Source organism: Sphaerodactylus townsendi, linkage group LG13 (assembly GCF_021028975.2).
Source record: "Sphaerodactylus townsendi isolate TG3544 linkage group LG13, MPM_Stown_v2.3, whole genome shotgun sequence".
NCBI classification, from domain to species: Eukaryota; Metazoa; Chordata; class Lepidosauria; order Squamata; family Sphaerodactylidae; genus Sphaerodactylus; species Sphaerodactylus townsendi.
Window position 1 is genome coordinate 49,990,543 of NC_059437.1, and position 21,931 is coordinate 50,012,473.

At 46.6% G+C, this 21,931-nt stretch overlaps 1 protein-coding gene across 17 annotated transcripts in view; it reads left to right on the plus strand.

Annotated features, from left to right (window-relative positions):
- Positions 1–21,931, plus strand: part of RIMBP2 (RIMS binding protein 2) — a 223,087-nt gene that overhangs the window by 178,121 nt on the left and 23,035 nt on the right. For 5 of the 17 annotated variants that reach the window (XM_048514169.1, XM_048514168.1, XM_048514171.1 and 2 more), the window contains 9 exons: positions 1,305–1,414; positions 2,484–3,292; positions 8,313–8,468; positions 9,578–10,039; positions 11,028–11,177; positions 11,972–12,130; positions 14,079–14,804; positions 16,732–16,849; positions 19,986–20,138. In XM_048514169.1, the coding sequence (XP_048370126.1) occupies positions 1,305–1,414; positions 2,484–3,292; positions 8,313–8,468; positions 9,578–10,039; positions 11,028–11,177; positions 11,972–12,130; positions 14,079–14,804; positions 16,732–16,849; positions 19,986–20,138 (2,843 nt within the window). Of the gene's footprint in view, positions 1–1,304; positions 1,415–2,483; positions 3,293–8,312; positions 8,469–9,577; positions 10,040–11,027; positions 11,178–11,971; positions 12,131–14,078; positions 14,805–16,731; positions 16,855–19,985; positions 20,139–21,931 lie in introns of those variants that run through there. The other 12 variants (XM_048514172.1, XM_048514174.1, XM_048514181.1 and 9 more) reach the window with 4 other exon arrangements.

Genomic DNA, 21,931 nt, shown 5'->3' on the forward strand with positions numbered 1-21,931 from the left:
GTCCCACATTGGTTGCTGGGCCATGCTAGGCAACCCTACTAAGAAGGGATGTGAAAGTAAGTCTTGGGCTAATCACAGCTTCTCGAAGCTCTCTCAGCCCCACCTACCTCACAGGGTGTTTGTTGTGAGGGGGAAGGGCAAGGAGATTGTAAGCCCCTTTGAGTCTCCTGCAGGAGAGAAAGGGGGGATATATATCCAAACTACTACTACTACTACTACTACTACTACTGCTCCTGCTCCTGCTCCTGCTCCTGCTCCTGCTCCTCCTCCTCTTCTTCTTCTTCTTCTTCTTCTTCTTCTTCTTCTTCTTCTTCTTCTTCTTCTTCTTCTTCTTCTTCTTCTTCTTCTTCTTCTTCTTCTTCTTCTTCTTCTTCTAAGTCTATCCCAGTCCAAATCTCCCCCCTGGGGCCCCAGAAAGTGATTTCTGGCATGTCTACGGACATATTTCAGCTTTGGGTGGGGCATTCAGCTGATTATGGATTGCAGCAGCAAAGTGAGCAATGAGCTGGAGTAGGGTGGGAAGGGTGAGGCTGCTGTTGGAAATGTCCACTAGGGGAAGGATACAAAATAATGCTTCTGAGATGCACAGATTGTGAAGATTGCTGGCTCCCTCTTGTGGACTGCCAGCTTCTATGACTGAAGTCAAGAAGGGACTCTGGATTCTTGATCAGAAGTCTTTATTGATCACAAAAGCATGCACCTGCCTTTGCAAAAGCCAGTTCTGACCACACTTGTAATGACCACTGCCTTTTTCCCCACGCAGCAACCATAAATCCCTCCTTCCCCTTTCCATGGGAATGTGAGAAAGGCACAGAGGAACGAAAGAGCCGTTGGGGAGGCGAGCATCCCAAGGCCAAAGAAGAGATAGACTAGCCACCTGACACCACCCCCTTCAGAGTCGGTGCCAGGGTCATCCTACTTATCTATAGTTGCAGGCGTCAAAGGAAATGAAAGGAAGAGAAAGGTCCATTTACATAGGAGAGGGGAGCAAATGTTACCCCCTTTTCTGAAGCAGGTGTGAAGGCCCCCCCCCCCCCCCCCCGCCCAAGGCATTCCTTTGTTGGAAGGAGCGAGTACAACCTGACATGGATGAAGCGGAGAGGAAGTTGTTGGGGATGCTCATGGAACCTAATTTGGTAGTTCCACAGTATGTTGGAGCAAATGGATGAGCAGTAGGAAGCAGAAACCTCTGCCTCTGACCTTCTTGCGGACCAGGAATTTTGACAGTGATGAATTTAAATTTAAATGCCGGGGGCGGGGAGGGGAAGCAATGAAGAAAAACCGCTCTCTGTGTTCTGCTGCAGCTACAACCCGTTCGACGGACCAAATGAAAACCCAGAAGCGGAGCTCCCCCTCACGGCAGGAAAATACCTCTATGTCTACGGAGACATGGATGAAGACGGCTTCTATGACGGTTTGCCTGGCGTTGCTTTTTGTTGTCCCTGTTCAACCAGTTAGAGCTTAAGGACCTGGTTTGCAAATACAGCCCGGGAGGAGATAGCCGAGCCTTGAGCTGGTAAAATGAACTTCAGGCTGCAGGTGTTGGGTTTTAACTTGATGGTTCCCTTGCTTTCAAAACTCCATGCCGCTAGAAAGCAAGCATGGCAAGTTTGTTTCCCTGAACTGGTTTCTGCTTGCAGGGAGTTTTTAACACAGGAGAACATTCCTAAATGTTATCCTTCACCTGCTGTCTGAAGCAGTGTGGTCCAATCAGCTGCCTCAGGCCTCTGTCATAATTTTGTCACCTCCTCCTACTCCTCCTAACTCTGTGGTGGCGAACCTATGGCACTCCAGATGTTCATGAACTACAATTCCCATCAGCCCCTGCCAGCATGGCTAATTGGCCATGCTGGCAGGGGCTATGGGAATTGTAGTCCATGAACATAGAACATAGGGCTATGGGAATTGTAGTCCATGAACATAGAACATAGGGCTATGGGAATTGTAGTCCATGAACATAGAACATAGGGCTATGGGAATTGTAGTCCATGAACATAGAACATAGGGCTATGGGAACTGTAGTTCATGAATCGAGTGCCATAGGTTCGCCACCGCTGTCCTAACTATAGCAGGGGCTATGGGAAATGTAGTCCATGAACATAGAACATAAGGCTATGGGAATTGTAGTCCATGAACTGAGTGCCATAGGTTCGCCACCACTGTCCTAACTAATACTAACTAATGTATGGAAGAGGCTGTTTCCAGGATCAGATCTTGGTTTCCAAAAATACAGAAAAGAGCAATGGAAAAGGGCAGGTGTAGCCATTAGGGGAGGCTGGCCTACCACCTACTTTTAGAGTTGTTTCAACTCACTTTGGGGTCCTGAAATGCTGCCCTAGGGATATGAGTGTAATATTGATTACATTTCCCCATGTTCACTGGTTAGGTGAAAATTTGACTTTTTCACAGGGGGTATTGTAGATTACAGTTCAGCTTTGACCATTGGTGCAACCTTCTACTCATTTGGTATCCTTTCCCACTAGGTGAACTTTTGGATGGTCAGCGAGGTCTGGTCCCTTCCAACTTTGTGGATTTTGTTCAGGACAATGAATCCCGTTTGTCGACCGGGTTGGGCAGCGAACAGGACCAGAACTACATCAACCACACTGGTCACACGTTGGAAGGAGACGGTCTTCTGGAAATCAACCTGCCGAGCCACTTAGAATCCGGCATCGTCAACAACAGTTCCGGGACTCTGGATGTGAACATCGATGATATCGGAGAAGACATTGTGCCTTATCCTAGAAAAATTACCCTTATCAAACAACTAGCCAAAAGTGTTATTGTGGGCTGGGAGCCTCCAGTTGTGCCACCCGGATGGGGAACCATTCATAGCTACAACGTCTTGGTAGACAAAGAGATACGGATGAGCGTATCCTTAGGGAGCAGAACTAAAGCTCTCATAGAAAAACTTAACATAGCGACTTGCACGTATAGAATATCGGTTCAAAGCATCACGAGCCGCGGCAACTCGGACGTGCTGCAGTGCACTTTGTTGGTTGGGAAGGATGTCATTGTGGCCCCCTCCCACCTGAAGGTGGACAATATAACCCAGATCTCCGCCGAGCTCTCCTGGCTCCCGACCAACAGCAATTACAGTCACGTGATCTTTCTCAACGAAGAGGAGTTTGACATTGTCAAGGCTGCCCGATACAAGTATCAGTTTTTTAACCTGAAGCCCAACATGCCCTACAAGGTGAAGGTATTGGCCAAGCCTCACCAAATGCCCTGGCAACTCCCTCTGGAGCAGCGGGAAAAGAAAGAAGCCTTTGTCGAATTCTCAACATTGCCCCGGGCAGAGGTTGGGTCTCTGTTTCTTTTACTATTATGGTTATATTGGATGAGCGCGCAGGCCACAGACGTATGGAGGAGAAGTCGATTTATGGCTACCAATCTTGATCCTCTTTGATCTGAGATTGCAAATGCCTTAACAGACCAGGTAATCGGGAGCAGCAGCAGCAGAAGGCCATTGCTTTCACATCCTGCACGTGAGCTCCCAAAGGCACCTGGTGGGCCACTGCGAGTAGCAGAATGCTGGACTAGATGGACTCTGGTCTGATCCAGCAGGCTAGTTCTTATGTTCTTATGTTCTTATGTTTAACTGGGTGACAAGCAACCACACTTTAAATATGGAGGCAGTGGCGTAGCGCCAATGGGACTGGGGGGCGACGCCCCGGGCACCACTGCAGCGGGTGTGTGACTGGGTCATAGAGGGGGCGTTCAGGGTGGGGCAGGGGCAGGCTGTGCCGCGGCAGGGATGCAGGGCGTGCGCATGCTCTGGACGCAGTTCCCCCTCGCTCCACCCCTGTATGGAAGACACTTCAAATATAATTGTGTTGTCAGCATCTTTGAAAAGCTGTAGTTCTGACACCCAGAACAAACTAGCAACTAGCTAGCATTTATATCTTCACCACTTTTTTCGTTGGTGACAATGGTCACTTGGATCCCTTTAAACAACCAAGGTTTTCTGTTCAGGCTAAGGAATATTTAAGTTCCTCGATAATTCTAGGAGAGTAGCCATGTTGGTTTGCAGCAGCCTTATGAAAATGGAGCCCTGGGGCACTTCAAAGGCTAAAAATGTGACTATGCAATGGAGCCCATTTCCTCTACAGGCTTTTAAAGGGGAAAGCTGACATGATTATGAGCAGTGAGGAGAAGCCAGTAAGGAGGTATCAGGGAAATGAGTGAAAAATCCAAGGCAGGCAAAAGACTTGCAAAGGACAGAAAAGTTGTATGTGAGGTTTTAAATGAGAAATGGGTAATCCAGATACCACAGACCATAGTTTGCCATTACAACATTGGGTATCGAAATCCCTTGGGTTTATGTGTTCCCCTTGCACATGACTCGGAGGTTGAATACTTCCTGTTTCCTGATGGACTAGTTTGTCATGACAGCCATATTATTGATGAAATTCCAAGGAGTGGTTTGTCTGCAGACTGGCATCCCAAATCGTGGTTTAATGCTGCTTTGTAATCCTGGCTCGTAGGTCTGAGGACAAACCACAGTGTGCTGTTTTGTCCAATTCAGACATGTCAAAAAGCTGTAATTTCTTAAGAACACAGAAACCTTCAAGATCTGGTCTGCACTGGAGGAGATGTGGGGATCCATTCTCTAGTCTAGAGGGACTTCAGAGCCTCACCCCTGTAATGGCAAACCATTTCTTGTTGTTATGTCTGTGTTAGAACCATATTGTTATACGACAGAAGAAGAAGAAGAAGAAGAAGAAGAAGAAGAAGAAGAAGAAGAAGAAGAAGAAGAAGAAGAAGAAGAAGAAGAAGAAGAAGAAGAAGAAGAAGAAGAAGAAGAAGAAGAAGAAGAAGAAGAAGAAGAAGAAGAAGAACAACAACAACAACAACAACAACAACAACAACAACAACAACAACAACAACAACAACAACAACAACAACAACAACAACAACAACAACAACAACAACAACAACAACAACAACAACAACAACAACAACAACAACGAGAACGAGGAGGAGAAGGAGAAGGAGAAGGAGAAGGAGAAGGAGAAGGAGAAGGAGAAGGAGAAGGAGAAGAGGAGGAGGAGGAGTTTGGATTTATATCCCCACTTTCTCTCCTGTAAGGAGACACAAAGGGGCTTACAATCTCCTTTCCCTTCCCACCTCACAACAAACACCCTGTGAGGTGGGTGGGGCTGAGAGAGCTCCGAAAAGCTGTGACTAGCCCAAGGTCACCCAGCTGGCGTGTGTTGGAGTGCACAGGATTATCTGAATTCCCCAGATAAGCCTCCACAGCTCAGGCGGCAGAGCTGGGAATCAAACCCGGTTCCTCCAGATTAGAATGCCCCTGCTCTTAACCAATACGCCACTGCTAGTTCACTTAGGAATCATGCCCCAGGTAATCACTGAATGCTGGGCTTACAATAATCAATCAATCCTGCCCTGTTCTGGGTGGGCTGAGCATAAGAATGTAAGAAGAGTCCTGCTGGATCAGACCAGTGGTCCATCTAGTGCAGCATGCTGTGTGACACAGTGGCCGACCTGATCTTTTGGTGGTCCAACATCAGGGCACAGAGGCTGAGGCCTTCCCCTGACATTGCCCCCCGAGTGGTGGGATTCAGATCTTTGAATGCAGAGGTTCCCTTTCCTCCCCATGGCTCGCAACTACTGATAGACCTTTCCTTATGAGTCTGTCTGATTCACTTTTAAAGCCTGTGGCCATCCCATGATGCTCCGACAACAAGCGAGGTGTCAACCAGCCGATCAATCAAGCTTCATAGCACACACAGCCCAGAGTGCAAGTTTATTTGCCCTGCGCAGTATAAACACAGACAGATATTGTCCACCATGCACTAATGCAAGGTTGCTTCTGCTTCTGGGTCATCTGTTGTCAAATCGAAGCTAAGGGCATGGTCCTGGAAAATTGCCTCCCTTTCTTCCTGAGGGCAAAACACGCAGCATCCCTGACATACATTAGTCAACTAGAAACGTGCACGCTGTCCACTCCAAAAAGAGTTATTTTTTTTCCCCCTCGCTCTCAACTGTCCGGCAGTGGAAAAGTTGTCAGGAGGCTGTCTCGGTTAGAGGCGCTGATTCTTGAGAAGAGGGCAAGAAGGGCGTTCTGGAAAGGGCCTTCCTTTCTCCCGGGAAGCTTTCGTAGCTTCTTCGATTTAACCAGGATGTTGCCGAACACGTGACCGAGCTCATGAATTATACATGGGCCTCAATAATGGAAGAGATATTTTGAGGCCAGGTTTCCATCCAGCAGGTTGCTATTTAAAGCAAGCGGGTTTTAATTAGAGACGTCGCAAGCACGCTGTCACGGTAACAGGTTTTCGGGCCCTTCAAACAGGGAGATTTTTTTTTTGTTTGCTCAGTTATTTCTGTTGCATAGAATCAAGGTTTTGGCATGGGTCCACATTCTCCTTAAGGCTTGGGAAAGTGTTGAAGGCACATGATCTGTCAACTTTGATGAGAGTAAGCTGGTCTTGTATAGCCAGTGCCTTTAGAGAGCCAGCGTGGTGTAGTGGTTAAGAGCAGGTGGAGTCTAATCTGGAGAACCGGGTTTGATTCCCCCACTCCTCCACCTGAATGGCAGAGGCTTATCTGGTGAACCAGATGTGCTTCTGCACACCTACATTCCTGCTGGCTGACCTTGGGCTAGTTCTTCGGAACTCTCTCAGCCCCACCTACCTCACCAGGTGTCTGTTGTGGGGAGAGGAAGGGAAAGGAGCTTGTAAGTCACCTTGAATCTCCTTACAGGATAGAAAGGAGGGATATAAATCCAAACTCTCTTATCTGTTCCACTTGAGACCCCATGAAGGGATTCTAGGCTACTGGTAGAATGAATAAATGGATGTAATATCCCTAGCAGGGAAAAGGTCACTATCAAAGAAAAATGTTTGTTACGTTATCTGGTGGAAATTCTGAGATCTTGGGAGTTTGGTGAACTTCCCAGCTTTCCCTCCTCTGCTTTTGTTGTTCTTACTGGAGTCACTTTGAAATTATGAACTGCAGAAGTGTATGTCTAAATGGTCTGGAGAGCGATTTGCAAGGTTGGGTCCATAACCTGTCACAGTGGGTTCTTACATTTTTGAATGACTTCTTGGCACATTGCTCTTTATTTCCACGTCAACCTTGGAGGGTCAGCTGGGTAAAAAGAAAGAAGTTTGCTGTGAAGTGGTCCCATAAGTCATCTCACATCCTTATATGTTTCATTTAATTGACCCGTTGGGTACATGGCTGCCCTGCCCTTCCAAGCTGTTCAAAGTAGCTTTACAGGGGTTCTGAAAATCCTTATACATCATTGACTAAGGGTTTGGACCATCCGACAACAAATCCTCAACCAGTGGGCACTCAGGATTGTCCTGCATGCCCATTGGTTCATTGTACATTGTTTGCCCTGTATACTGTTTTGTGCTACATGGTGTTTTGTATTTTGTGCTATATAAAGTTTTGCAAAGCACATTAAAATGCACAGCGATATACTTTGTTTTGTATGGTGAATACTGAATGCATGGTTTTGTTAATGCATGGCACATTTATGTGCAAGATTTTGTTTTGAATGGATTGTTGTGAAACTGGGAGTCCTGAGGGAAAATACACTTTGGTGGGGGCAGGGGTTGTGAGTTCTTTCCCTTTAAAGAACTTGTTTCAGGTTGTTTAAGCGCTAATACAAATTTTGTAATTCCAAAAATAAGAAAGTTCCCCGTTTCCCCCTCCCTCCCCCTCCCCTCGGGGTGTGTTGGCCATGACCATCCAAATTTTAAAAACTAGGTAAAATTTTATAAAAGGAATAAAATAAAAAATAATTATCAGAGGCTAGTCCAGCGGTTCTCAACCTGTGGGTCGTGACCCTTTGGGGTCACCTAACACATATTTCCGATGGTCTTAGGAACCGAGACACAAATAATTTTATGGTTGGGGGTCACCACAACATGAGGAACTATATTAAAGGGTCGCGGCATTAGGAAGGTTGAGAACCACTAGGCTATTTTGTTCTTGTCAGATTTTGGAAGCTAAGCCGGGTCAGCCCTGGTTAGAAATTTGATGGGGGACCACTGAGAAAATCAGGTTCGCTATGCAGAGGCAGGCAATGGCAAACAACCTCTGTGTCTTGCCTTAAAAAACCCTACAGAGTGGGCAAAAGTCATCTGCAACTTGGTAGCACTGTCCACGAACAACTAAAGGAGAGATGACCCTGAAGGCTTGCCCTACAATTGGGGGGGCTACCACAGAGAAGGCCCCTGTTTTTGCTTCCATCTTAATCTTATTGGCAGGTGTTGATGCTACATCAAAAGGGCATATGGAAGGCGTCAACTTTTAACTAAAGTCTGGTTCTCATTCCAGGTCCTCCGGCTCCCCCTCAAGATGTTAGAATTCAGCCTGGACCAACACCAGGAACTATATTGGTTACTTGGAAGCCACCGACTCTTACAGCCACAGGGACCTCCAATGGAGCCAATGTTACTGGTTATGGTGTTTATGCAAAAGGTCAAAGGGTAGGTGGGGTTTGATTTTAGTCAGTGGGGGGAGGAGTCAACCCTGTGCCAGTCTGTTAAGTCATCTGGGATATATGCAAATTCTGAGCTCTCAGTGGATTACCCATAGAGTTCTGGAAAGTCCTGAATTGTCTTTAAGGACAGTTGTGTTGGAATCAGAACAATAAATCATCTAATTTATATCTGTTGAAGAGAAGGTTGACTTTCGAATGCTTATACCCTGGAAATCTTGTTGATCTTTAAATTGCTGCTACATGTTTGAAATTCAAATAGGTGGCCCAGACTTCCATGTCAGATTGGAGACTGTTCCCATAAAAATATCAGATTGGAGATGGATAAACTCCCTATTTTTTTTTGCAAGTTTTCTATTGAAGCACTCAAGGAAAACAAACGGACTTCTGTAGAATCTCACAAAATGTTATTTCGTTTTATTTATTTTCTTCCTATATCCCCCACCTCCTTCAGCTGTGCTATAACATAGGTACTCATTTTTTGTACAAGACTTAATGCCCATCTAGGCTTCCCAGCCCTGCACTGGCAAATGCCAGGGGTGGGGTAGGGTCGGGGGTTGGTTGGGAGATGCTTGGGCAGAGTAGAATTTCGGGAGAATGTGACATCACTTCTGGATGGTGCTCCAGGAATTTCCTCTAATCTCTATGGTAAAGAGACTAGGGGAAATTACTAGAGCATCACCATCAACATTCTTTCCTTCCCCCCCATTTCTCCAGAAGCATTCATCAGCCCCTGCCAGCATGGCCAATTGACCGTGCTGGCAGGGGCTGATGGGAATTGTAGTCCATAACATCTGGAGTGCCAAAGGTTCGCCACCACGGCCATAGAGACTACAGGAAATTCTTACAGTATGACTATCAGTGCCATTTTCCCAGCAATTTTTCTCCCACTCCTGAAACTATCATGGGCAGGGAATTGAGGTGGGAACGAGGGGTGCCTGCTACCAGTTGGCAATTGCAATCCTATGCTCATTGTCTGTTGGGAGTGCAAGTTCTATTCTGTGGCACTCCTTCCTTCCCCTTCGGTGATGTTCTCGGTTGTGTTTGTCTGAAGAACGTGACCCCTTCTGAATGGCTTCTGTGTACACGTGTGTTTAGGTGGCAGAAATAATATTTCCCATGGCCGACAACAACGTTGTGGAGCTAGCAAGACTCCGGAACCTGGAAGCCAAGGAAGTTTTTGTCCGGACGCTTTCCGTCCAAGGAGAATCTGCGGACTCACTGAGCGCTGTCATCCCGCCTGACATACTGGTGCCTCCAACCCCTCACCCGCGGCCAGCTCCCAAATCTAAGCCATTATCAAGTGCCGGCATCCCAGATACCAAAGACGAGCATCTATGTCCGCACGTAAAAAGGGATGAATCGTGGGAGCAGACCCGCGCGGTGTCTCCCATTCACGGACACACTCTGGAGCCTCCCAGTTTCCACAGCCCGCTTCATGGGAGGAGGTCGCCTTCTCCAAACCGGATACTCCCCCAGCCACAAGGCACGCCCATCCCCAACACGGTGGCAAAGGCCATGGCCCGGGAAGCTGCTCAGCGGGTCGCAGAGAGCAACAGGGTAAGTGGAGTTGCCTCTCCTTCCAAGAGGGCTGGCAGCAGAATAGATCTAATGCGCATGTGTCCCTTGCTGGTTGTCTATCCCAGGTGTGCCCTCTGCTCATGGTGCCCTGTAGTGCCTTTGAGATCAGCATGAGGACTTTCCCAGGCAGTACGGAGACTTCTCTAGCGTGCTGTCCTTCTCAATTGGTGTTAACCTTTAAGGCCTTGCGTGGCCGGGGACCTCCGTACTTGCGGGATTGTCTTACCCCATATGTCCCGAACCGGTCTCTGCGTTCGGCAGAGGCCAACTTACTGGTGATCCCTGGTCCCTCAATGATGCGGCTGGCCTCCACCCAGGCCAGAGCCTTTACAGCCCTGGCCCCGGCCTGGTGGAACGCTCTCCCTCCAGCTGTCAGGGCCCTGCGGGATCTCAATGAGTTCCGCAGGGCCTGTAAGACTGAGCTGTTCCGCCGGGCCTTTGGGGACGCTGGCCGCTGATGGCCCCCCCTCCTCCTCTTATAACATCAGTGGATCCTTTTATAACATAAGTGGATCCTGCCGTCCTCCCCCTTTTTCTCTTTTAGGGGATTTGATTGTAGGTGCCATCTGTTATGCCGATTTAGTGTGCTGTGTTTTAATGGGGTGGGGTTTATTTTATATAGAGCCACATTAATTAATATTTAACTTATTTTAGTCTTGATTTTATTGTGCTCTATTTATGCTTGTTGTTCACCGCCCTGAGCCCTCCAGGGGAGAGCGGTATATAAATATAATAAATCAATCAATCAATCAATTGGTCCCCTTCCCTTCTTGTTATTTGAAAGCAGCTTCTGCTTCTCTGCTTATATCATTCTTAGTTGGTTATTAGTGCCGTCAAGTTGCAGCCGACTTATGGCAACCCACAAAGGTTTTTCAAGGCAAGAGACATTCCTTGGTGGGGGAGAATAGTGCCCATCCTGAGCCTGGAAAAAGGCTCCTCTCAAAGGGTTCTGTTTTCAATCCTCCAGCTGGAAAGGAGGAACGTGTTCAGCGAAAGGAGCAACGCCATGCATTATGCAAACTCGGACGAAGAAGAAGATGGCTACGATTCGCCGCGTGTGAAAAAGAGAGGGGCTTCAGTCGACGATTTCTTAAAAGGCTCAGAACTTGGAAAGCAGGTAACTACAGCCACGTTTTAAGCATGCAGAGAGAATGCCGGGAAGATTCACTGTGCACGGAAAAATTGCTTGCTTTCCGAATACTCAATTGAAAATTGTCAAGAGTTTGTACCACATACTAAAGTGTCTTGGACTTCGTAAAAAAAAAAAAAAACCCTTCAGCTTTGATAGCAATGAGGCTGTTGGGAGCTTCCGCTGCTCCCTCACCAACTTTTCAGGTTAGAATCATAAAATCATAGAGTTGGAAGAGACCCCAAGGGCCATCAAGTCCAACCACCTGCCATGCAGGAACACAATCAAAGCACTCCTGACAGATGACACCTCTCTTTAAAAACCTCCAACACCACACTCTGAGGTAGTGCATTCCACTGTCGAACAGCCCTTACTGTCAGGAAGTTTTTCCTGAAGTTTAGGTGGAATCTCTTTTCCTTCACCTTGAACCCATGACTCCTGGTCTTAGTCTCTGGAGCAGCAGAAAACAAGCTTACTCTCTCCCCAACATGACATCCCTGCAAATATCTAAACAGGGCCATCATGTCATCTCTTAACCTTCTCTTCACCAAACTAAGCATCCCTAGCTCCCTAAGTATCTCCTCATAGGGCATGGATTCCAGACCTTTGACCATTTTGGTTGCCCTCCTCTGGAACCATTCCAGTTTGTCAATATCCTTCTTGAATTGTGGTGCCCAGAACTGTACACAGTATTCCAGGTGAGGTTGTCCTTGACTTAATTTTTAAAATTCATCGTGTTTCCTCCTCCCCTCCCGTTCTTCTTTCTCACCCTCTCACAATAGCACCATTATTGCCACGGCGAAGAGTATCACACGGAAAGCAGCCGAGGGTCTGACCTGTCGGACATCATGGAAGAAGATGAGGAGGAGCTGTACTCCGAGATGCAGCTGGAGGATGGCGGGAGAAGAAGAGTTAGCGTGACATCGCACAACACGCTAAAGGTAAAAAGTAACTGTGAGATGGGTGCCCAAGGATGCGTTCCGTAGTTTCGAACCAGTACAGCCCTGTGGTGTTCAAACCTATCACAGACTGGCAGCATCTTTCAACCTGAGATAAACATTTCAGGGACCTACATATTTGTGTGTTTTTTTAATGAAATAAAATAAATGGGAACCAAAAAAAACTCAGTCGTCCCCTAAAGAGCCCTGCAGTTCTGTGAAACTCTGAGTTCTGGACCCTCAGTAATTTTTCTTTTACAGTTTCTGCCCGTCGTTTCTACTCCTCACAGGCCTTTTGCCCACAAGTTAACTTCTTGTGCCATCAATCAGATTCACAGATTCTTAGAGTTGGAGGAACGGTTTGGCTAGAGCCGTGGTGGCGAACCTTTGGCAGGGGCTGATGGGAATTGTAGTCCATAACATCTGGAGTGCCAAAGGTTCGCCACCACTGGACTAGAGGAAGGCCCACCCCTCCGCCCCCTTCCCATCTTCAATGCACAACTCAGCAGTCTCTTCTGGCATAGCAAAGCAAAAACAAACAAAACCAGCAGAAACCCAAACACAAAACAGAGATGTTGTTTAACATCAGCTCTCAATTGAATGTCAAGACAGAAAAAGGTAGGTGTTCTTTCAAACCGCCTTGAGCACTACTCGTTGGGCAACGTGGGGTAAAAGTCGAATAAACGAATAAACTAAAAGAAGGGAGCTGAAAGATCCAGCAGTAAAGGTCTCTGGGGCTTTTAATGACACTAAAGGTCTCTGGGACTTTTAATGATGCTCTCCAAGGTGCTGAAGGTTTCTGCGTTTTTTTGGTACCTTTCTGATAGGGGCCCATAACCAATTTGTTGAATAAATTTAGCAGAGTAAAACAGAAGAGACAGAATCCCAGTTGCTTTTTGTATACATGAATTTTATTAGGAAGGGTTACATGGAGAGACAATAACAACACCTTTCTATTCTAGCACCACACTTAGTTACATTCTTCTTCCTCATGGTTTCACATTGTGGCTATACTTGTGGCGTGCTCAAACAAACAGGCTTTACTTTATATAACTTCTCCCTGCATGACCAGTGGCATGTTAGCAATGCCGGACAAACTGACCAATACTTAATCAATAGACTGGCCATAAAACTGTGGCCTCAATAACTAGTTTACATACACACGGCTGACTCTTTCATGTCTGAGTTGTGACAGATGCTTGTGAAATACCAACGAAACAAAGTGTCTTGCTGGTCATCGGGACAATCCATAGGATGTCCTCCAAATCAGGATCAGTGATAGGTGAGTTGAGTACTAAATAGTAAGATGGCAACGCCCCAGTGAAAAATGGAGATGTCCACAAGCCCTGTCAACCGAGGAGGAGTCTAAATTGTATGGAGATGTCCACAAGCCCTGTCAATCGAGGAGGAGTCTAAATTGCACGGGATCCTCGGTTCTTGCAATAATGACATGCCGGTGGCTTCTTGTTCTTCATCTAAATTCCGTTAGAGAGCGGTGAGGAGATTTGGGGCTGGCAGATTCTTGATTGATGTTCAGTAGACAGGAGGGAGCGGGGGTTGCATAGGTCAAAGGTCAAGTGCTCCCTCTATGGGGAGAGGACTTCTTCTGTGACTTTTTTTTCAACTCTGTTTTCAAAGCATGGGATTGGTTTGGTCCTTGGTCGCGTGTCAATCTGTCAGCCTGCTGTACCAACATCCTCACGTGTGACCGAGCAGCTTCCTAACCATGTCTTTTATTTTCACAGATTCCCATTCAAAGCATGACATCTTTCCTCACTGAGTAAAAGCTGCATGCTTTCCGTTCGCCATTGCTCTAAAACTAATTCTGTCTTTATTTTTTTTCCTTTCCTCCCCCTTTCCTCTTTTTATTTATCTCTTTGTTTTATCACACACTGGTTGTTCCCCCCTCGCCTGTTCTTTTTTGTCCCTCTGAAATCGCAAACCCTTAAAGGAATGCTATAGGAATAGGACCACTGAAGGAGCTATTTTGGAACGGCCTGATTTTGCCCAGCAGATCCACCACAGTAAAAAACTGTTCAGTATCCCCGAAGTAGCGGAAGAGGATGGCGATTATTCTGAGCTTTTGCACAAGCAGGGTTTAGGGATGGCCCACAAAATGCGAAGCACAATAGCTAGACAGAGTAGATCTGCCAGGGCCTACAATCAAGACCAACAGCACAACTTCTGGCACCCGGCGAAGCAAAGGATTTTGGAGGACTCGGAGGAAAGAGGCTACAAATACAGCCGGTCTTCAACAAGAAGTCCAGACAGCGGCCTAGACTGCGGCAGCGAGGAAGAAGAATCCCGATTTAGTTTCCGGAACACTTACAAGGTCGTTTCTGCCAGCGTCGCGCCCGGCTGTTGCGCCGATGGTGGGAGCTGCTCTTGCAGAAAGACCCCGCGGCCTCTACTTGCGCGCCGGAGAACGCTGACGAGGCAGAGCAGCATTGAAGAAGACTTTGGAGACCCCACCCCTTCCTTTTTCGATTCCCGAAGCGAGGAGGACACATTGGGTTATGAGAGGACGTATGAACCTCAGCGGCCCGGTAGACCTAATAATTTCACTCGCGAGGAGGATTATCAGGGAGACTGGAGGAGCCGCTTAAAAACGCATGATGTTAGGGCGTCTTCTGTACCACTTGCAAGGTCATCCTACAGAGACCCTGAAGACTCCCTGGTGTGTTGAAGTTAAAAAGCTTCCTTCTAACATGTGCTTGCCAAATCAATCTCTTTTTCTTTCTTCCTTTTTAATCCCTCTTTCATTTCTTTGTTTCTTTTCTTACAAGGTCATCCTTGGCACTGGTTGGCTATTTTTTTTATTTTCATTTTCTTTTCTCGACCTTTCTGACTCATTTAATTTTTAATCGAAATTAATCTGTGTTGCTTCACCGGCTTCTTATTACTTCTGCTTTTTTGTTTGTCTGTTTTTAATTTTGTGCCATATCAAAATGGGATTATTTTGCTTTACAAGAATCATTTTTTCCCCCCGCAGAAAAAAAAATTACCAAAAGTGGCTTTCTTTTCTTTTTAATAAAAGGACAACTGAAACTAAATTTTAATTAAGGGTTAGCTGAACTATCGTTTTCCCAACATTGGCATGTGGGGGAGCAAATTTGAGAGTTGTACTCATTAGAATCCAACTGCAAGATTTTATTTGTAACTGGGGATTTTTTTTCCTTTTTTTTTTTAAAAAAAGACCCTTCCGTGTTTTACCTCTTTTTTTGTTTGTTTGTTTAAAGTCTGCTTTACAAATTCCATCTTGTCATATTGTTTTTGCTTCCCTCGTTCCCAGATTTTCAAGGAAGAATTCTCTTTCTCTTCAGTTCTTACCTCTGGGCAAGTACCAAGTGAAAACTCCTCTCTCCTTTCCTGTCCTGTCGTGACAGTGACCTAGGGTTTTGGAGTCACCAGTTTCATTGTGTTTCTATTGTCCACCTTTTTACCTTTACCTTCTTCTTCACTCTCTTTTTTCTAGAGAAAAAAAAATATCTCTTCTTGCCTTTGAAGTTGCAAACTGCATCTCTGCATGCAGGGAAATCACAACCCCCCCCCCCCCAAATCTCCATCCCAGGAATAAGCAGAGCAGTTTCCTATCAAATCCACAAGAGGGCCAGTTGTGTTTTACATAGTCTTGGTATTATCTTTGAACATTTCCCTGGTTCCTTATAAATTAGTTGATTCACCTTTCAAATCTGCACCATTCCGTGGAATTACAGCCTCAGAAATATTTCGTCTTCTTTGATGATAATAGATTCAGCGTCTGCTGCTTCCGCGTTATCTGGGCCAGCCGTTTATCCTCCTTTGATTCTTTCTTCTCTCTCTCTCTCTCTCTCGTTCTGTCTCTCTTTTTGAAAAGAAATCATCCGTGGAAAATTAGTGCTAAGTTTTTCAGTTAATCTTGGTTATTATAAACCCAGTTCCCCCAAAGAGCCTTATCGCATAGCGGCATCTCCAGCAAACTAGCAGGCTGAGCCGGCCACTTGTGCAGCTCCGGGCAGGGGGGAAAGAATGACAGACAGCCTTGAGATCTTTTCCCGCCAGCTGTGAAAAAGCCCATAGGTGGCCACAGACCAAACGTAGGGGGAAGAAATGGCAGGAGACGGATGGCGATGCCTCGAATGTCAACACAGTCTAGCTGGAGATAAATAAGTAAGCCCGGGCAATGCAGGCAAATCTGCTCATCACAGCTCTTGAGAACGGCATGTTTCCTCTTCGAAGAGGGATCAGAGATACCGGCAGCATGTTTAGCGGCAACGACAAAGGCAAAAGAATGTCTGAACTCTTCTTTTTTTCCCCGTTCCAATGTGTGACTGTTGTTTGCAACGTATGTACCACATCGGGCTAGCCAGTGTACTTTTTTTAATTTTTGGTTTCCTTTTCCAGGTTTAGCCAGCATCTGTTCTGTTTTCAGCTAACCTTTCAGTTAAAAACCAAGTTTAGTTGCCTTTCGAGCTTACGCTTTTGACAATGATTGATGATTTCCCATTAATTCCAACACACCCAGCCCCCTCCCCATACCTTTCTGAAACGTGGGCAGTTGTGTAACTTTCCAACTTGTCTTTCTTCTCTCCCCTCCCCCTTTGTCTACTTCTGTGGCCATTCAGCTTTTAGGTAACCCAGCATCCTCTGGACGACCGGACAGGTCGGAGCATCCGGGACGAAGGATCTCTCACGGTGGCCCAGGACCACAAAGGCCTCGACCAATGATGGTCCCTTCTATTGGTTAGTTGGCCTGACTGGTATTTTTATGTTGCTGGGAACCACAACAATGGGTGTACGGGTGGGGTGGGGAGGTTAGAAGAGAAGAAGGAGGGTTTGGATTCCCCCCCCCTTTCTCTCCTGTTAGGAGACTCAGGGTGGCTTACAAGCTCCTTTCCCTTCCCCCCACCCCCAACAAACACCCAGTGAGGTGGGTGGAGCTGAGAGAGCTCCGAAGAACTGTGACTAGCCCAAGATCACCTTGCTGGCATATGCACAAGCTAATCTGGTTCCCCAGATAAGCCTCCACAGCTCAAGTGGCAGCGCGGGGGATCAAACCCAGTTCTCCAGATTAGAGTGCACCTGCTCTTAACCAGTACACCATGCTGGCTCTCAAGAAGAAGGCCTTCTAACTTCATTTTGATAATATGGAACAAAACCATTTCTGTTTGATTTTGTGGAGATTTTAATATGAAAGATGCAGTGATCTGATCACATAGGGTTGCCAGCCTCCAGGTCCTGGCTGGCATCTCCTGAGGTTACAGCTGGAACTCGTATCAGACTTTGAGTGCCCCTCGCAACAAAACCCTTTTGGGGGCCTACTTCCTGTACCACTCTTCAGACTACTCCAAGGCTGGATATCCTGAGTATTCCAGATCAGGGACTAGTCTCCAGAAGAATCTCTTTCCTTCTGTAGCAACCCAGCAGAGATATTTTTTTTAAAAATGTGTGAGAGCACTGAAACATGACAGCTCCATGCCACACCTGCATTCTGGAGTGGGGCAGCCCTTGAAGACTATACTCACATGTCTCTTCTGAATTTTTGAATACAAGAAGAAGAGTTTGGATTTACACCCCGTCTTTCTCTCCTGTACGGAGACTCAAGGTGGCTTACAAGCTCCTTTCCCTTCCTCTCCCCACAACAGACACCTTGTGAGGTAGGTGGGGCTGAGAGAGTTCGGAGAGAACTGTGACTGGTCCAAGGTCACCCAGAAGGAATGTAGGAGTGTAAAAACACATCTGATTCAACCCCCCCTCCCCTCCCCCCACACACAAATAATGTATTTGGTCATTGACCGTAAATAAAGACTTCACTTCACACAAATAAAAGAGCAAGTAACTAAATGCTGCAAATAAAACAGGTGAGACAGAACTGAGCTCGGAAAACTGTGCCAAATTAGAAGTTTAGGGAAGCAGAGAAGTGTGGGAAATGTGGCCAATCAATCACACAGCAACTGAAGACATTTTCAAAATGTTTCAGCTGGAGAGTCATTTTAAAAAGGGATTCGTTTAAAAAGTTTCAAGGCTGGAAATAAAACATTTGGTGGTAAAAGCAATGCAGAAACACAATGCACCACGATAAAAAAGACCACACATCAGCAATTATTTACTCTTCCAAAGACTGAACAGGTAGCAAAAGATGTCCACACGAATTACAAAATGTGGCCAAATAGTAAATAGCCAAAATGTGAACAACAGTGTTTAAAGTACTAAGACAAAATGTTGCAGTAGTGAGTACAGGAATCTGGATGCAATTCAAAAAATCTTCCTCAGCCAAAGGTTAAATCTTGAAGTACCAATGGAGCATGAAAGGAGCTCTGCTAGTCTAACTACTTATGAAGATATAACAGGCAGGAGCATGAGTTTAGCAAGAAGTGATGCTGTCTGTGCTGGCGAGAAAAGAAAGCAGAATTGCATAGATATCTGCTTTCACTCTCTCTGTGTCTTTGAATAAGTATGGAAGAAATGCTTTTGAAAAAGCCTCTAAACTCCATTTCCCTTATGGGTACTGAGCAACATGACTTTAATATCCTTTGATCCAACCGGGTTCAAGGGTTCAAGGTGAAGGAAAAGAGATCCCACCTAAACATCAGGAAAAACTTCCTGACAGTAAGAGCTGTTCGACAGTGGAATGTGCTACCTCGGAGTGTGGTGGAGTCTCCTTCCTTGGAGGTTTTTAAAGAGAGGCTGGATGGCCATCCGTCAGGAGTGCTTTGATGGTGTGTTCCTGCATTGCAGGGGGTTGGGCTTGATGGCCCCTTAGGGTCTCTTCCAACTCTATGATTCTAGGAACTTCATCAGTGGATGAATCAAATACCGCATTTTTCATCCAGTTATCACATGGTGAAATCACCTTGTGAAAGAAACCGCCACGTCACGTTTTCACAATACATCAAGTTGCACCATTCCCATGTTGGTTATCCCACCCCCCACACACCCCGCCTGGCCTATTTCATGTAATTCAATGGAAAGGGAATGTCATTTGCGGTGACATTTCATCCTCTTTTTAAAAAAGTTGTATCATCATCATCATCATCATCATCATCATCATCATCATCATCATCATCATCATCATCATCATTATTATTATTATTATTATTATTATGTTTATTTATTTATTTATTTATTTATTTATTTAACTTAATATACCGCCCCATCCCGAAGGGGCTCTGGGCGGTGTATATCATAAAACATCATACATAAAACATCATAATATATTAGCTAGAGGAGCGAATCAAAATTATAATTAACATCTACGCTCCATAACATCTACGCTCCATCAGACCTTACAAAAATCACCCTTTTATGGTGTTAGGATCCATTTTGGGGGCAGCCTACAGGTCTCTTCTGTGTAATTTTATTTTTAAATTTATTTGATTTATGAGTCGCCCTCCCCCAAAGGGCTCAGGGTGACGTAAATGTATAATTCCTTTTTGGAGTTCTGTACATCAGACATTGTACAAGCACACATTATCTTTTTTAAAAAAATTTGCTGGACCCTTTCCAGAACCAGATTTGTCTGAGGAAAGCTACCCCGTGTTTCCCCAAAGGAGAAGCTACCAAACCTGATAACCATACCTCTCAAGCGTTCCTCATTATGGGGCATACCAGACATTCCTTCTCATTCCTTCTGGCGGTGGCTTTGTAAAATCTCGTGCGTTCATGCCATGGAATCTCCTGCTTTTATTCAATGAGTCCATGCTTTTGAGTGCCCTTGAGATACATACAGGACATCCTTCCCCCGTGGGAGACACTTGAGATGTATGCCGGCAACCTCTGAGTCCAAAAGTCCAAGGTCAGGCTCAACCCTGCCGGGCGGCACCTTGGTGGAGGAGAACCCGAAGCCATCCTTAATGGGCCATTCCATTTTTCTCCATAGAAATTACACTGGACAGTAACAGTGAAGGTGGCCGGTCTCGGTCAGGTAGTGAGGGAAATATTTCCCCCGTAACAGAAGAAGCGTATTATCGCAGCGTTGGTGGACACAGGAAATGGTGTCGGCAACGTACCGTGACCTCTGACTATAGATACGGTATGCCAAACCCTTCTTCATCCTTTGTGCCTGAGAAAGAGGCTGCTTTTTTAAAAAAGGAAAGCTGAGTGTGAAAGGAACGCCATTCCTCTGTCTCGCTGTTGCATGCCACGCGGAATGCCAGGGACCTGCCTCTCCTTATCCGGCAAGTCTTGCCCCGCTGCCCGCCCGCCCGCCCTCCCTTTCTTTCAAAACAGGTAAGTTCGCTTAGGCGCAAGGGAGGCGAGAGCTTTGGTCGCCTTCCCCGACTCCCCGCCCTATGCCAGCTTTCCATTCTAAAACAAACGAAAGCACCTGCCGTTGCATGACCCTTTGACCTCTCCTGCCTCCCCACCTGGCTGTACACCACCGAGAAAAGTCTAAAGCGTTACTGCTTTTGTACGTCTATCGTTCTGAACTGGGTTTGAGAATACAGGATCCTAAAGGGGGAAATCTGTATGTAAATCATATAAATGAGTAGGTAACTGGAAAATCGTTAGCCAGTTTGTTTACTGTATCCTGTGGCAGGCAATAGGTAACTGTGTTGACCTGTAGACCCCCCCCCCCCCAAATATACTCCATGCTAACATAACTTTTATTAGTTGAAGAACAAGATGTTCAGGCAATAAGGGATCTTTGGCTTCTTTGAAAGCTCATATCTTGGCTGATTACCCCTTGCCTTTCCCCGTGGAAAGCGGGAAGCACGCGCAGGGCAAGAGGAAGCGCATTGGGACAAGATTTCTTGCCCCAACACACTTCTGGTCCCACCACACGTCACAACACCAGTGGGTAATAGGCAGTGGCGTATCTACCTAGGGACAAGGGGTACCCCTTCTCCCCGGGCGCCACTCTTCTGGTCACATGGGGGGCGCAAAATTGCCCCCTCCCACATGACCAGGAAGTCCTGCTGCCTTGTCTTTTTCACGTGCCTCGACCCCGTTCGTGTCAGGCATGCAAAAACGATGAGTCCTGCTGCCTCCAAGCACCCTCAACCCCACCCTGGACTCCCCCTCCCTTCCTTCCCCCTACCCGACTGGTGACATGGGCGGGGTTGAGGGCACTGGCAGTGGGGGACGGAGCCTGGGGGGCATCCCGGAGACAATTTGTCTCTGGGCGCCGTTTACCCCTAGTACGCCTCTGGTAATTGGCCCTTGAAAATCGCTCCCCAAGGTGCTTAAGAAGAAGAAGAGTTTGGATTTATATCCCCCCTTTCTCTCCGGCAGGAGACTCCAAGGGGATTACAATCTCCCTGCCCTTCCCCCCTCCCTGCCCTTCCCCCCTCACAACAAACACCCTGTGAGGTGGGTGGGGCTGAGAGAGCTCCGAAAAGCTGTGACTAGCCCAAGGTCACCCAGCTGGAGTGTGTGGGAGTGCACAGGCTAATCTAGTTCCCCAGATAAGCCTCCACAGCTCAAGCGGCAGAGCTGGGAATCAAACCCGGTTACTCCAGATCAGAGTGCACCTGCTCTTAGCCACTGCTCTTAGCCACTACGTCACTGCTGCTCCTACCTTTTTATCTACCTTTTGAATCTACCTTTTGATCTGGCCCAACCGAAATGTCCCAAAACACCGAAGTTTGCTTGGGAGTTCCGCAAAACTCTTTCTCTACAAAAGATGTGTGGCTCAGCGGGGAAAGCACCTGATGGGCATCTCAAGCTTGGCCCTTGCCATTTCCAGTCAAAGAACCTCAGGCACCACAGGGTGGGTGAGACCTTTCTATGCCCCAGACTCTGAAAAGTGGCTGCTAGTCAAAACAGACAAAGCCAGGGTCAATGGACCAGTGGTTTGACTTGATATGAACAGCTTTTGGTGTG